Source organism: Nicotiana attenuata, unplaced genomic scaffold (assembly GCF_001879085.1).
Source record: "Nicotiana attenuata strain UT unplaced genomic scaffold, NIATTr2, whole genome shotgun sequence".
In the NCBI taxonomy this organism is placed as follows: Eukaryota; Viridiplantae; Streptophyta; class Magnoliopsida; order Solanales; family Solanaceae; genus Nicotiana; species Nicotiana attenuata.
This window is the reverse complement of record NW_017672129.1, coordinates 46513-61976: the sequence shown is the minus strand read 5'-3', so window position 1 is coordinate 61976 and position 15464 is coordinate 46513. Positions and strand designations below refer to the sequence as shown.

The following is a 15464-nucleotide window of genomic DNA, read 5'->3' as shown; positions in this document are numbered from 1 at the left end:
TGGAAAGAAAAACTTTCCCTGGATGATTTTATGAAAAGAATAGGCTACTTGATGCCATCAAGATGTTGGTATTGTGAGGAGCCTAAGGAAGAAACTCTGGTGCATTTGTTTTACACATCAACTGCAGCTACTACTGTATGGAAGTATTTCTTGTCGAGGGCAGGAATAACATTAGAAAGGCTATCAATGCACCAAGCCATTACCAGTTGTTGGACTGCAAAAGTGCTGCCTAGGATCAAGCCAATCATGCAAGCTTTGCCCTCATGTATAGTATGGGAGCTGTGGAAGAGGAGGAACAACATGAAATATGGGGAGAATGTGTCCATCAGCAGAGTAATCTACCAAGTCTCAACAACACTGCAATCTCTAGTCAAAGTGAAAAAACCAAGTCTATAGGTGCCTCATAGATGGCTGGACCTCTTGGATATGCTGGAAAAGTACACTCCAAGGCTGAAGTTTGAAAAAATTATCTGGGAATTTCCAATGCATGGCTGGATTAAAGTCAACACAGATGGTGCATCAAGAGGGAATCCTGGGAGAAGTGCGATTGGTTGTTGTCTGAGAGATGAATTTGGTGATGTGAAATATGCAATAGGAAGGGAAATCAGTGAAGGTTCAAATAATGAGGCAGAGGCAATAGCAATATTGGAGGCATTGAGAATGAGTCGAGTCCTGAATTATACACATATTTGGCTTCAAACTGACTCTATGTTAATGAAGAACATTGTGGAAGGAATATAAAGTACACCTTGGTGTATTGTGGACCATGTGGAGGAGATCATGAGGCTGAAAGAAGGGTTGAATTTCAAAGTGTCACACATATTCAGAGAAGGAAATAAGCTGGCTGATCATTTGGCAAACTATGCTTTGGATGTTGGAAACATAGAATGCTTCGATATCTGGCAGCTAGACTTGCAAGGGAGAAGGATAGTGAATGAAGATAAAATGCAATGTCCCTACTTAAGAGCAAAAGTAGCAAAGAATTAGAAGCTGAAAAAGGGAGAAGGGCAGATAGGAGAACAGGAGCAGGATTATTCAGTCACCATGCTCAAATTCTTGGGAAGGAGAGCATGATGATCTTGATCATTAACTTTGTTTTCTTTTTTGCAGGAACTGTCATCTTATCTATGACTTACTCTTTAAAATACTTCCAAATGGTGGTATTAGTACCTAGTACTCAGCCCATTGGGAGAAAAGTAAAGGTAGGACATATCACAAGAACAAGGAAGGCATCATAGAAGATCACATGCTTAAATAACATTGTGGCACATATGTTAGGAAATAGGAATAGGTATAGCAGCAGAACATCAACGCTAAACAATCAGACTAAGCAAAGGAGGAAAGAGGAAGCAATGATGCCCAGAAAGCTTAAGAGAATTGGGCATCTGTTGAGGCTGGTCGTATGCTACTGGGGGGTTCTAGATAGAGTAGGAATATGGAGGGGATTAGATAAGGATACAGGGAACCAGGCATTTGGTTTAGAGCAAAAAGAAAGGAGCATACAAGTGTCAGCAATAAGAAAATACAAGGAAAAGGAGGAAAAGGAAGAAAAATGCAAGAGAGGGGTGCAGCAAATTGGTCAATCTGGTAGGGATATTTGTTTGATATATTGGAGCATGGTGAAAACAAGAAGGAAGGGGGCAGAATGGAAGTTCATTGGAAACTATAAGGCAAGAAAATCAGAAATAAGGAGGAGGAGAAGCGTGGAGGCAATAAATAGGGGAACAGATTGTAGATGGCAGTATTCTATAGGAAATTTGCCCAGAAATTTAGATAGAAGTGGGCAATATGATTGGAGGGATACAGGAAGTCAGACACATGGTGTTGCAGACCAAAAGGGGCAACCAATTTTAACAATAGTATGGTTCTGAACGATGAAGAGAAGCAGCTGGAGTGAAGATCAAAGATCAGTCATTCCTCACGTTCAAATCCATATGGAAGAGAACATGGGAATGTATTTTTCACTAACTATGTTTTCTTTTTTGCAGGGAACTCTAATGTACTCATGCCTTGTCACTCATTACAACTTCAATGGGTGGTATTAGCATTTTGTGCTCATTCCCTTGGAGGAGGAAAGGAGGCATGCACAAGCATGAGAAGGATTCTTTGGAAAGGCACGAGGCCAAGTCCACAGATTCATAACTGTGTGGACAACACTGAAGATTTATGGTGTGAAATCTCGATGCAGCATAATAATACAACCCAGAAACACTCAAATCAAGAAGAGGTTTCAACAAGGATAAAGGAAAAAATACATGCAATTGCAGGCAACAACTACATAACGGGAAGGAATCATTATTTAGCATGGTTCACTGGGCACTATTCAGCGGAGAAATTGGCTTTCACACAGCCTCTGATATTTAACTGGCAATGCAGGGGATCTCATCAGAAGGAAGGACAAATGAAGGACTCAAGAGATAAGCAAGGAAGGTCGCGCAGAAATTATGGCAAAAGAATTGCAATCAACTGGACAGTGCAATGTGATTCAGCAATAATGGAATCACTCTTATATATAACTAAGAGGATTGATGCAGTAGGACACATGCAGGATATCACAAGGAGCACAATGGTACAGGTACATGATCATGGGACAGTGATGAACAAGGAACAAAGGAAAAATGGCTTAAAATGCAAGTACTGGGCAACGGCTATGAAATATAAGAGAATGATGATACCAAATGTAACTTTGGATTTTCATTTTGTAGGGCTAGTTTTTAGTTTCAATAATTATATTAGATCAAATGTGATATCACTATTGAGCTTATTGCTTAATATTGATAATAGGTGGTATGTAATCGTCATAGTTTATTACTTTCATCATGACACTTTATTTGTTTTTTTATTTTTATATATATAAAAACTAGCCCTAGCCAATGCCTAGTGGATTGATTAAAAAAAAAATTGCCAATTCATTAAGTATTACTAATATTAGCCAAATATTACCAATATTAGCCAATTAGCCATTTGTAGCCAAAAGGTCAAAACTTTGCTTTCTTTTGAGTATGTATTATTAGAATAAATTGAGTACATCTTAAGGAGTCCGAATCTCAGTTTTGGGATGATTTGGCTGAGTTTTGAGGCGGTTTGAATTGAATATTCGTAGTAGAAGATGAACATGAAAAAAATGATATGTGAATCACACTGTGTCATTTGTGTATCACTTATGTATCAAATGTGTATCACATGTATATCCATGAATACCTGTGTGTGTGATATATGCGTGATACATGTGTCATAGAAAATTTTTTTGAACTCGATTTTAACTACGAATTTTGATACCAAATCACCTCCAATCTTCCTCAAAATTTGTATATCGACTCATTATATGTTTTCAATGAATTTTAACCATACCTATTGTAAAAGATCCTTTTTTGCTTAGATTTTTAGAATTATGTATATGTATTTTTTATATATCATCGCTTTGTTTGCTACCCCATCCATAAAATTTTCTTTCCGTCTTGCATCTAATGTTGCTGATCACGCTTAAAAATATGGAATGAGATCTTTACGTGTGATTCTTGGAGAGAAATAACCTTATTTATTTGGGTTTTCATTTATGTGTTTGACTAGTTTTGGTAAGTCTATGATTAATGGCTTGAGGTTGGTAAGTTGGAATTTATTTGGGACATTTATGTATGATTCCCAAAAGACCAAAATTAAACAAAGGGATTTTTTTCTATCTATACCATATATGAAACTTTATTACCAAAAATGTGCATAGTATGTAAATTACCCGCCCAGTCCACGTTTTACCTACAAATTTTATACCATTCGTCTATTAGGTATTAAAAGGGCAGAATATTCCCTAAAAAACGTGCTAAAATTAAGGAGAGAATCTTGGTATTAATTGATTCTACATTAAATTCAATTTTTAAAAGGGAAAGGAGATTTCTCATCTGCGTATTTTTCTCCAGAACTACAATTCAAATTCTCGAGAAAAAAAAAAGAACGAACAGTTACAAAAATTACGAACAGATTCAACTACGAACAGATTGGACGAACTGAATTTAAATTGTAGAATTCAAATTTTCGAGTTTCAACAACTCAAAGTTGATAAAATCTGTTTTTCGTCGTTTCTTCTCTCAAATTGTCGCTCATATGTATATGTTCTTCATCTTTTCTTCTCTCAATACAGAAATCCAAAAAAACATCAACAATAACAAGAAATCATGTCCAAATCGCAATCATGCTACAATTTTAATGGGATTTGGGATAATTATGGCGGATTTAGAGATTTTGAAGTTAATGCCATTGTGGTAGATGAGAATGCAAAATCCCAATCATGCTACAATTGAATGGGAATCTGATTATAAAAAATGGGTCTCATCTAACAAATTTCTACAATAAAACTACAAATCAGTTTTAGTATTGTATAAAGTTGTACTGTTTTTAAGGGTATCTACAAAGTTACTACATTTAAACTACAATCTATGTTGAAACAAAAATCTTGACTACAAAACTTTCTCTTCATCTACAAAATTTCTTCAAAAAAACTACAAAAAAACTACAAATCAGTTTAAGTATTGTATAAAGCTGTATTGTTTTTAAGAGTATCTATAAAATTACTATATTTATACTATAATTAAACTACAATTTATGTTAAAAAAAAATATTGGCGGAGGAGAAGAATTATAATAAGAGAATAAGATAGGAAAAAAAAAATGATAGGAAGAAACGATTCAAAGAAGGGAGAGATTGACGGAAAGTTTCCAGAGAATTTGGGGTGGAATGTTAACTTATTTGGGGTCATTTTGGTGGAATTTTGTTGGTTACAGAAGAGGGAAAAATGGTAAAAAGAATGTGGGGTATGGGTAAAAACGTGGGTGGGGGTGAGAGGTTAGGAGAGAGAAACGTGAGATATATGGATATCTTTAGTTAAGGAGTAAAAACTGCACATTAATTAGATATGGATACCTTTAATTAAGGAGTAAAAATAGCCTATTAATTAGACCCTTAATTAAGTATGGTATAAGATTGGTAATTTGGTATACTAAGTGTAATTTACTCAAACTTTAAACATGTAAGGTAAAAAGGTTTCCTATGTGGTATAGGAATGTAAAGAACTCCACTGATTGGACCGAGTCCGGGTCGAATTTGCCGCCATCTTCCACTATGCCCCAAAATCATTCCAATTTCCTTTTCGCTCTCTTTCTCCGCCGATGGCAACGGTAACGAAACTGAACTTGAAGGCCGAGACCGACGATTGTCGTCTCCATCGTGAATCTGAGAATGAGTTGGAAGAGAATGAAGCAGTGGCGGCGGCGACAAGAGATTCAAAAACAAAGAAAGTTGTTGTAGAATTAGGTAACGGAAGCCAAGTAATATACATGCCTAGGTTTTTAGCATACGACCAGTCGTGGAATTATTTAGAATATTTAAACAAAAATATACCGTGGAACCGTCCCACTATTCGCGTCTTCGGTCGATCTTGTGTCCAGGTTTTTTCTTCTGCCTTTTTCTCCTTCAATTTTAAGCTCCAGCATTTACTCTTTTTATATTTCCGGATGATTAGTCCAATATTTTAAGAGGAGAAATTAGGATCTTTTCTTAAGTCAATTTCGCTCGTTTCGTTATCCTTCTGAACTTTAAAGGCCTCTGCTTTCGTCCTTTAAAACAATGGGTGAATCTTAGGCAATTTGATTTGTGCATGTAATTTTCAATCTTAGAGTTTGAATGCTAAAGCTGGATGCTCTTTTTATTCTCGTTTACTGAATCACTTACTGCGCTGACTTGTTTTTGAGATATGAGAAAGCCCATTGACAAAGATAGTGTTCAAATGTCACGTTTTACATAGTTTTGTTCGTCTTGCTCAGCTTGTGAAAAGACATCTATTTGGGGGAAATCTGAATTAGTCGGGTCAGTAAGTTTCAATAGCATATAGCTTAACCGGAAAAGAAAATTGGCCATCAAGATATTCAAACTGAAGTCTTTTTGGTAATTTTTAGTTTCATTCTGAATTCAATTTCGTGATTTAGTTACTTTTCTCTTCTTAATCTTGCTTCCATGTCACCTCCAATGCGAGTTTGCAAGATAATTTGACAATCAATAGCATTTTCTTTTCATAAGTTTAATCCAAAAATGAGTTACCTTGAAACTTTGGTTCTAAGATCGAAACCAAACATTAATATAACAACTTGATTAAATGAAGAACTTTCAATGTCACTGTTAAAAATAATTGTAGTACTATTCTGAGGTGAATCATAGAACCCCAAAAGCTTACAATTTTTTGGCAGCGTGTTGAAAATGATTTCTTTGAATATTCTTGAGCTCATAGCTAGTCGAAAAGACAAGGGATGCTGCATGCTATTATAATAAGAACCAATTTAGATGCAATATAATTAATTTTCCGTTTCACAACGATGATCATAAATCAAAAGGGCTCATATACAAAGCTCACTCTTACCATTTTCGTGCTCTTTCAATTCTCTTCCTCAAATTGTAAAGGTTGTTGCTTTACTTTCTTAGTGTGTGAATAGCTTACTTAATCTGTGCTCATGGTGGACCGTTTAAAGTGATGAAGTTGTTGCTTTACTCCGTTTTATTGTTTTATTTCTTAGCTTAGTTTGTCTGACACATGATTGACTTCAAATTGAAAATGTTGTTGCTTTACTCTCGTTTAGCCTGTGATTTTCCCCTTTGTTGATAAAAAGGCTAAATGTTACACGCTATATCGATTTGATACCGCATGTTCCTTTGGGGGAAAAACAGATTGACAATGTTCATAATATTTCCTCAGCCTAGAGACAGTTGTTATGTTGCAAGTGAAGGGCTACCACAACTAGCTTATAGTGGATACCAGCCTCATGCATATTCTTGGGATGAATATCCTCCGCTTAAGGACATACTGGATGCTGTAAGCTTGCTCTTCTTTAATTCTCAAGTTATAGCTCCCGGTGATCAAACTATTTCTCTTCCTTATACCTTCAGCTGTGATGGTGCACTTTTAGGTTCATAAAGCTCTTCCGGGAAGTCGTTTCAACAGCTTACTATTGAATAGGTATAAGGGAGGCGATGACTATGTGGGTTGGCATGCTGATGATGAGAAACTTTATGGACCAACTCCAGAAATTGCTTCCCTTTCCTTTGGATGTGAACGTGAATTCTTGTTGAAGAAAAGACCAGATAAAACACCTCGAGGTATGTGATAACTGTAAATATTGATTCTGTAATGTTCTTTTGTTTCCCAAATGATGTGCAAGTCTTCAGTCTGGTAGACCTTCTGTTCCTTTACATACTGTAAGTGACAATGTTGATTCCGTGGAAATCGTGCTAATCACTTCCTCTTCTGTTTGTTATCCGCTGCACTAGGTAAAACAACCAGCGGTGAACCGCCCAAAAAGCGACCGAAGAAGAATCGCTCTCCAGACCAACACTCATTTGTCCTAAAACATGGTTCATTGCTGGTAATGAGAGGCTATACTCAGCGGGATTGGCTTCATTCAGTGCCTAAGCGCGTGAAAGCAGATTCAGTACGGATTAATCTCACCTTCAGGCTTGTTCTTTGAACACTACCGTGTATCAAATGCACTTCTTAATTGTATATAACTGGGGTTTGGAATCTTATGAAGTGCACTCAGCAACAAAAGGAAGGTGGTTTTGAGTTTGTGTGAGATGAAATTTACTACTACTACTAGATCTGTTTTTTCCCTTCCTTTTCCGCTAGTTCCCTCCCCAGACCCCACGGGTTTGTTGTTGTTTGTTGTTGTTCCGCTAGTTGTAGGGAGAGCATCTATCTTCAGTCTGATGGCACAATGATACGTGCTCCGTGTTGTACACCTTCTGGTTGTAGAGGAAATTTTGACTTATAAACAGAGTTCACCGCACAGATTCTGCAATCATGTAGAGAAAGGTTTATCTTTTCCAGGCTTATGATTGTTACTATGTTTTATGTTGCAAGAATGAGATGTTCGACTTCCAGTAATGTGCGTATATTAGCTGTATTTTTCCCATTAATCAAAATGAATGGGAAAAGAAAAAGATTTGGAGGATTGGTTCAAATTACATGCTAGTGTATAAAGTTATAGCAAATGACAGACTTAAGAGTGTATTGGGAAAATATTTTCTATCAACAAAACAACAAAAACTCTACGTCTCAAGTCAGCTGAACGTTCAATTGCTTTGGTTTTGTATCGACGATTTTTGTGTTGGCCATTTCGCTACAAAACTGTGAGAAATTCTGTAGTTTAATTGTTTTTGAAGGTTCTTTCTTTACGTGTAGTTTGCCTCTCCTGTTGATTTATTGTGGTCATTTGATGCAGAGAGGAAGGGTTAGATTGAAATTAGTCGATGATAACTGATATACGACTTGCATTAAGGCCCAGCTTAATTAAAAAATTTCTACAGGATCAAGAAATTAAAACAAAAGGATCTCATATTTTAGACAATAATTATATTTTTATATAATAATTCTGCCTCGTACTTTATTTTTTCTTTATAATAATACAAGTTTATTCATCATATTGGTAGTACATGACATCATAAAACGACGACAAATAATATAATTTATCCAAATACTATATACATCAAAACAATAAAATACTATACAAAATAATACTATACCATATATTACGAAACGATAAATCACAACCATCCAAACAAACTAATATATACAATGTAAATGCTTGGAGGGACGATTAAGTACAAGAAAACCACCAACTAGCAAGAAGGTGACTTATTATATATTTAAATCCGAATATATAGATAAAACTAAGAAATTTAATTTTCGATATCCAAAGAGTTTCATATAAATCTTTTTCAACTTCAATTTCAAAATAATCTTTTTACACTCTAACTAAATATTATCCAAATGCCAAATAAATATTGATAGCACCAGAGACGTAACCAAACTAATAACGGCGCAATATCAATTTGGACACGCCCTTCTATGCAATTGCTAATTTTTTTTACTCCATCTGCTGACAGTCTGACACCATTGCTCTATCTCCATAAAATACAACTGATTGAAACTTCAAACTAACTTGTTGCAAAAAATTTATTCACTGCCTTAAAATTCATCTTTGATCAAGCTCTTTCCTTTGTTCGTTACTTTATCTTGGCTCAAAATCAGTTCAATTGGGTCGTATTCATCTTTCATTCTTGTTCTTGAACGGATCATTTTTGGAGAAATCCATATGGCAAAGATGGTTAATGATTCCATTAAACCTCGAGGTTCTTCTTTCTCTTTAACTTTAAATCACTCATGGATTTTTCAGAATTTGAGTTATTTATTTATTTTTGGCTTATAAGAATGGCGGGTTTGGAGTAGGAGAGTCAGCTTTCTGATTTTACCTTTAAATTTATGTTTTTTTAAAAAAAATCAAAATTTACATAGTTAGAAGCTGCATAAACACTATAAATCACAATTTTTATGGTTGAATTTCGTTGACTCGTTGAATTGTAATGGTACCAAAGGATATGATCTCCTGTAACCAGTTACAATTTGAATAGAAGACAATGCTCCTTTTTTATTTTTTTGACTCACTTTCAGAAAAATAAAAGAATAAATTAAAATATCATGTGTTTTATTTACCATCTTAGAAGTATGTTTTATCGATCTCCTTAAAAAAGGGCCATATAACTAAAAAACACATTTCTAATGGGTCGTAAACAAAGGGGACCTACGCTTTGGATAAGGGGGTCACCGGCCCCGGGTAACTTCGGAAAAAATGTATGTATATATGTGTATATATCTTAAATAACATGTATCTATTTTGATTGACATCCTAAGATTCAAATTTTTGGTAGCTGCATTGGTCGATTTGGGGGGCTCAACTTGACTTTTAGTGTGCTGCATGGGTTTGATTGCGACTCTAGCATTTGCTCAAATTTTTATTAGACAATGGTGCCCCCGCCACTTTCAAGTGCCGGGTCCGCCTCTAGTCGTAAAACTGATCTCTAACAAACAAATTGGGCAAATACAGTAGTTTGGTGCTTTAGTGTTTGGTTAGAGGTCTATGAACATATTTGTACATATTTATCTGTCTAGACATGCTTTGTTTCGTTTATTAGTTAGTGGTACTGGTATGTACTTAATAAAGTGATCATAAAAGTCTGATCTTTAACACCAAATATTGTTGGTTTTGGGTTCTGTCTCATGTATGTATAACAGAATGTTTGAAATTCCAGATGTATGCATTGTGGGTGTTGCTCGAACGCCAATGGGTGGTTTTCTTGGTTCTCTCTCATCTTTGTCAGCTACAGAGCTTGGTTCTGTAGCTATCCGAGGTGAGATTAATGGATAGCTAACTTTTGCATTAGTTATCTAATGTCCATTTAGCATTGTTGGTTATGTTAATAAACTTCCCGTGTTTGTTACGCCTGAAGCTGCTCTTAAAAGAGCAAATGTAGACCCATCCCTTGTTCAAGAGGTCTTCTTTGGAAATGTTCTCAGTGCAAACTTAGGTCAAGCCCCTGCTAGACAAGCTGCCTTAGGAGCTGGGATTCCTAATTCAGTGATTTGCACGACCATTAACAAAGTGTGTTCTTCAGGACTTAAAGGTGGGGTCAGTATGTATACATTTCGATTATTTCTATCAATCTTTTTTTTTCCTGCTTTTTCCTGACATGTTTACACTTGTTGCAGCAACAATGATTGCAGCACAGACAATACAATCAGGAAGCAACGATATCGTTGTTACTGGTGGCATGGAAAGCATGTCCAATGTACCGAAATACCTAACTCAAGCAAGGTTTGATTTTTTTTTCTTATAATTGTATGTATCTGGAAAATAATGAAATGAGAAAGCCTCACTTCCCAAGGAAAAGAATAAAAAAGAAACGAGGGAGGAAGCAAAAGGAAAGAGTAAAGTCACTTACTCTTCAAGTGTTAGTGTTTTTCTGTCTTTCTTCCATCAATAATGTTCACATCCTTAATCTATTCTGGCTGCAAATCCATCGTACATGAAAATGAGAAACAAAAGCTTTTGTCTTTTGGTTCTCCAGGAAGATTTACTTGCATTAAGTTTGTGATGCCTCAAAGTGTAGCGTTTTACATCCAGCCCTCATGACATAGTCATCTTTGGTGGAGGACACTATATCGTTGCATTCAAATTTATGCATTTATGTCTGTGACTTAGGCTGTTTCTTGATATTCTGGATTGGATCTTACATAAAACTCCTATAGATAATCATCTGAAAGAGCTTTGTTTCTCTGATTGTGGAAAGACAATGTTCTTTAAGGATTTTCTCTTTCTTCCTTTTATTGGTCTGCTTTGAGGAAGCTCCATTTTCGGATGGCTGCCACATGTATTTTGTTTAATAAAACTTACAGTAAAAACCATTTGCCATAGTCATTTCTGATTTTACTTATTTCGATAGGAAGGGGTCGCGGCTGGGTCATGATACTATAGTAGATGGCATGCTAAAAGATGGACTCTGGGATGTCTATAATGATTTCGGGATGGGCGTCTGTGCAGAACTATGTGCTGATCAGTATAAAATCACAAGAGAACAGCAGGTAATGTCTGCTGCTACCTCAAGTTTTCAATATTTCTCTCTTCGTCTATGAACCATGTTAGGAACTTGCAGTCAGCATTCCTCTCTCTTTCTGCCTGTTGACGTTTTCCCTTTCTCCATTGTTCATGACTTGGTCTTTTTAGTAATATATCTCCACTTGTTTCTGTAGGTTCTCTACTTTTAGTATCTTTCTTGTATCGGGAGTTCTTCCCAAATCAATAAAATTATTGTTCTATTAAAAAGAAGGTTTCTCGACCAGTCAAAAGGACAAACATGTAATTTCCTTGTTATCAACCTCTTTCTTACGGGGGTGTTCCTGCCTCCTGTTTTCTTACTTTTCCTTCTGTGGGAAGTACTACATACGTCTTTTTAACCCCCCCCCCCCCCCCTTTCAATAAATAAGCCCCATGGGCCCCGCTCCGATAAGGAAGGAAACAAAATAATTTCAATTTTACGACAAATTCAGTCCGATGGCTGTTCTCCACTAACCACATGGATATAAATGTAGAGCTTAGAGCTGTTTTTTTTTCTGGAAGCAAATGCCTTAGAATTTCGAAAACTTAGTGTTAAACATTTGAATTTTCTACCTGTGCTTTATCTTCATATTTTTCTCTAGGATTCTTACGCTATTCAAAGCTTTGAGCGAGGAATTGCTGCACAACGTAGTGGTGCATTTGCATGGGAAATAGTTCCGGTGAGATTCTACATTCCTTTTTTAGGTATAAATGATGCTCTAGAAAGTTGAGAGTTTAGGCTAAAGTTTTGATGTTCGTGCAGGTAGAAATTTCCGGTGGAAGAGGAAGACCATCTACGTTTGTTGATAAAGATGAAGGTTTAATAAAGGTGAACCAGATTAGTTAACAAACTGACGTATAGTACTTACTTTTATTTGTTCTTTTGTTTCCATGTGAGATTATCTTTTCGTAGATCAGATTTTTTAAATCTTCTTTACCTTTTTATCTATCCTTTACACATATTTTCACCCCTTAATGTAGGAAACTGCATCTGACTAGCTATAGGAAAATCCCTGAACTATCTCTTGCCTAATACTTTGTAGTAATAATGCTTCAATGTGCAATTTAGCTGTCTCTGAATGTCATTGATAAATGTTCTTTGTCCATTTTTATCTAATTCCGGTCAGTTATACTCTTGGGCAGTAGAATTTGGAAATTTTCACGGGTGGTTTTCTTTCCCATGGACAGTGTCAAACACATATACTTGATTTCTGTCTCCTCCCGTACATTCTTGATGAAAATTCTATCCGTCCATGCTTGGTTTCCAAGTTCTGTACGGAATTAATTCCTTGATCTGCTGAGTCACTTATTAACGTTCAAAGCTCTTTTCATTTGTTGTTTTGCTAGTTTGATGCCTCCAAACTAAAAAAGCTTAGACCAAGTTTCAAGGAGAATGGAGGTTCTGTTACTGCAGGCAATGCTTCCATTATAAGGTATTCTATCTCTGTCTTCTCTTTCTCTGCCTCAGCACACGTGCATGTGACACAGCCGACAAATTTCTTTTCATGCTTTTTTTAGAGTCCTTGAAACATATGATACTAATGAGAACCTGCTTCTGGTGTTCCTTTAGTAGTTTTCATGAACAATCCTGTGTTAACGCTGCTAGATGTAGAAAGTAAGGCACATTTGATTTATTTTGACCTCTTGTATGCTGTAACTCTAGTGATGGCGCTGCAGCATTAGTTCTGGTGAGTGGACAAAAGGCACTTGAACTTGGATTGCAAGTAATTGGTAGGATCAGAGGATTTGCAGATGCAGCTCAGGTAGACGAGAATTTTTTTTTTTTTTCCGAGTTTTACAACTTACTGCAACTTGTCTAACAAGATTAATTGGGCAGGCACCTGAGTTATTTACAACGGCTCCAGCTCTTGCAATACCAAAAGCAATTAAGAATTCTGGCCTTGAGTCATCTCAAATTGACTATTATGAAATAAATGAAGCATTCTCTGTAAGAATCTGTACTATGTCTTCTGATGCTAATAGTATCTAGTTTGGCCATAATTTATCATGTTTGCTTCGCAGGTCGTGGCTCTTGCCAACCAAAGACTGCTCAATCTCAATTCTGTCAGTCTCCAAATTCTCTGCTCTTTGCTTTTGACCATTCCCTTTGGAAATCGATAGTTGCTTATTTTACTCGCTGCTTACGTAGCGAAATATCGTGGCAAATTTAGTTGAAAAAAAAACAAAGAACTGTGCTAATTTTGTTTGGAATCTGTAATTTTCTCTTCCAATTTTATCATGCCCTCTATCTCAATCCTGTTATAACTTTGTCCCGCGGTCAGGGCAAGCTAAATGCTCATGGTGGAGCTGTATCGCTGGGACATCCTTTAGGGTGCAGTGGAGCTCGGATCCTCGTAACTCTTTTAGGGGTATGTCGGCGATATCTTCCAATGCTGTTCCGCTTCAGCAATTACGTTTTTTCTCAGACTATTATGCTTAAGCAATTAGACTTGTCCAGTTTGTGTTATTTATTGGTTAAATATGATTTGACCGTATATTTATTGATGGATATTGATAGATTGTTTTAGTAATGGACAACTAAATAGTATCTGCACAAAGTTGCTGCGTTTTGTTTTTGTGTTACACAATTGTAACTATGGTTCAGGTATTGAAGCACAAGAATGGGAAGTTTGGTGTTGCAGGAATCTGCAATGGGGGAGGAGGCGCATCTGCTCTTGTTGTAGAGCTCATGTAAGCCCTTTCTTTAGTGAATTTTATGATTTATTGGCTTATTCAACCGCTTTAGATTTTTTGCCACAAGTTTGTTTTTCTCTATTTCTAATCCTTTTTGCTACAAGTGCTTTTGCTTAACCGCAAAGATAAATCTGAAACTGGTGGGATAAATGATCCAGTCACTGTATTTTATGGTCAAAGAAAATTTGCATCCTGGACTTTTGAACCTTACTCAACTCAACGTTATAAGTATAAAACCGGACCTTTGTTTGAAGAGCTTATTTGTGTTAACATAGGAAAACGTAAATGTACATCTTAGACCCTAGTGGTGCAGGGCAGAATTCAGGAATCAACTCATATTCTTTGCTCTACTTTGTCTGGTGAGGAATAGAGTATCTTTTGAGGAAACTACAATTCTCTATAGCATGCAACAATTGTTTTTCACTCTGTTTCACATCTGCAGAAAAGACTACTTCAAATGCTTTGCACCATGACCTCCTCAGCGATCAGATGCCATAGACCTTTATGTCCATGAAAACAGTAGAAAATGATTTTAGAAAATACTTCTCTTTGTATAAAAATTTTTTCATTATGCCAAAAGACAGCCTACAGTTTCTGGTACTTGCAGCAGAATATGTTTTGCTTTTACTAGGTTCAGGAACTATAAAGAAATAGTCATTTTCCTCTTTCCTTATAAGTAAAATAAATATAGTCAACTCTACACCAAATGAAGAATGAGAGGAAGTGAATGATTGGATAAAATTTCTACTGTTCGACATGGTTGATTGTCTTTCAAAGATGATACCTCTGTTCTGATTGGGGAATAATTATTTGGTGAAATTTCCTAAAAATATCGGCGAATTCAAATTAGTTTGAGTTGAAGTTACCTAAACTTAGATAAGAGTCTTTACACTGCAGTTGACTCTCTGCAATCAACTCCATGTAAAGATTGCATTTAATTCAGGTAATGTGTTTCTAATCATTAAGTCTTGCATATTGCAGGCCTATAAGGATGGTGGCACGTTCATCACTTTGAAACTGGAATAGTTTGTACTATATATGCATTTAGCTGCTGCACAGTTGCCTGCCTGCTGAGTTCTGCCACATTGCATCAAAAGTAGTGAGGTATCTGAATGCTTGTATCCATTATATAAAACCATAGAAGCAATAAGCTAATAATACCATGAAAATCGAGCAAACACTTGTTTTCCTTTACATTTCGTATAATTAGCAGTTCTGCTCCTTTGTGTCACATAATCCTCCATCATCAATAAATGAATATTCATTAGTTTTTACATTGAGGACTCCACAGCTTTGGAATTT

General features: G+C 36.1%; 2 protein-coding genes across 2 annotated transcripts; both read left to right on the top strand.

Annotated features, from left to right (window-relative positions):
* Window positions 1-5081: 5081 nt before the first annotated feature.
* Window positions 5082-7867, top strand: LOC109211973 (DNA oxidative demethylase ALKBH2). The gene is made up of 4 exons (XM_019375573.1): window positions 5082-5438; window positions 6737-6853; window positions 6948-7137; window positions 7309-7867. The coding sequence occupies exons 1-4, from the start codon at window positions 5160-5162 to the stop codon at window positions 7503-7505; spliced, it is 783 nt and encodes a 260-aa protein (XP_019231118.1). The 5' UTR covers window positions 5082-5159; the 3' UTR covers window positions 7506-7867.
* A 997-nt stretch (window positions 7868-8864) lies between these two features.
* Window positions 8865-15438, top strand: LOC109211968 (acetyl-CoA acetyltransferase, cytosolic 1-like). Its single transcript, XM_019375569.1, has 14 exons — window positions 8865-9168; window positions 10126-10224; window positions 10324-10497; window positions 10583-10688; window positions 11317-11455; window positions 12071-12148; window positions 12232-12297; window positions 12816-12901; window positions 13132-13231; window positions 13306-13416; window positions 13491-13532; window positions 13751-13837; window positions 14074-14159; window positions 15144-15438. The coding sequence occupies exons 1-14, from the start codon at window positions 9132-9134 to the stop codon at window positions 15175-15177; spliced, it is 1245 nt and encodes a 414-aa protein (XP_019231114.1). The 5' UTR covers window positions 8865-9131; the 3' UTR covers window positions 15178-15438.
* The last annotated feature ends 26 nt before the right edge of the window (window positions 15439-15464 follow it).

Excerpts from the sequence above, each read along its gene's own strand:
- LOC109211973 (XM_019375573.1), top strand. The coding sequence starts at position 5,160 with ATGGCAACGGTAACGAAACTGAACTTGAAGGCCGAGACCGACGATTGT. Across the intron at positions 5,439-6,736 it reads TCGGTCGATCTTGTGTCCAG|CCTAGAGACAGTTGTTATGT; the intron begins GTTTTTTCTTCT and ends ATATTTCCTCAG. Across the intron at positions 6,854-6,947 it reads TTAAGGACATACTGGATGCT|GTTCATAAAGCTCTTCCGGG; the intron begins GTAAGCTTGCTC and ends GTGCACTTTTAG.
- LOC109211968 (XM_019375569.1), top strand. The coding sequence starts at position 9,132 with ATGGCAAAGATGGTTAATGATTCCATTAAACCTCGAG. Across the intron at positions 10,498-10,582 it reads GTGTTCTTCAGGACTTAAAG|CAACAATGATTGCAGCACAG; the intron begins GTGGGGTCAGTA and ends CACTTGTTGCAG. Across the intron at positions 12,149-12,231 it reads TTGCATGGGAAATAGTTCCG|GTAGAAATTTCCGGTGGAAG; the intron begins GTGAGATTCTAC and ends ATGTTCGTGCAG.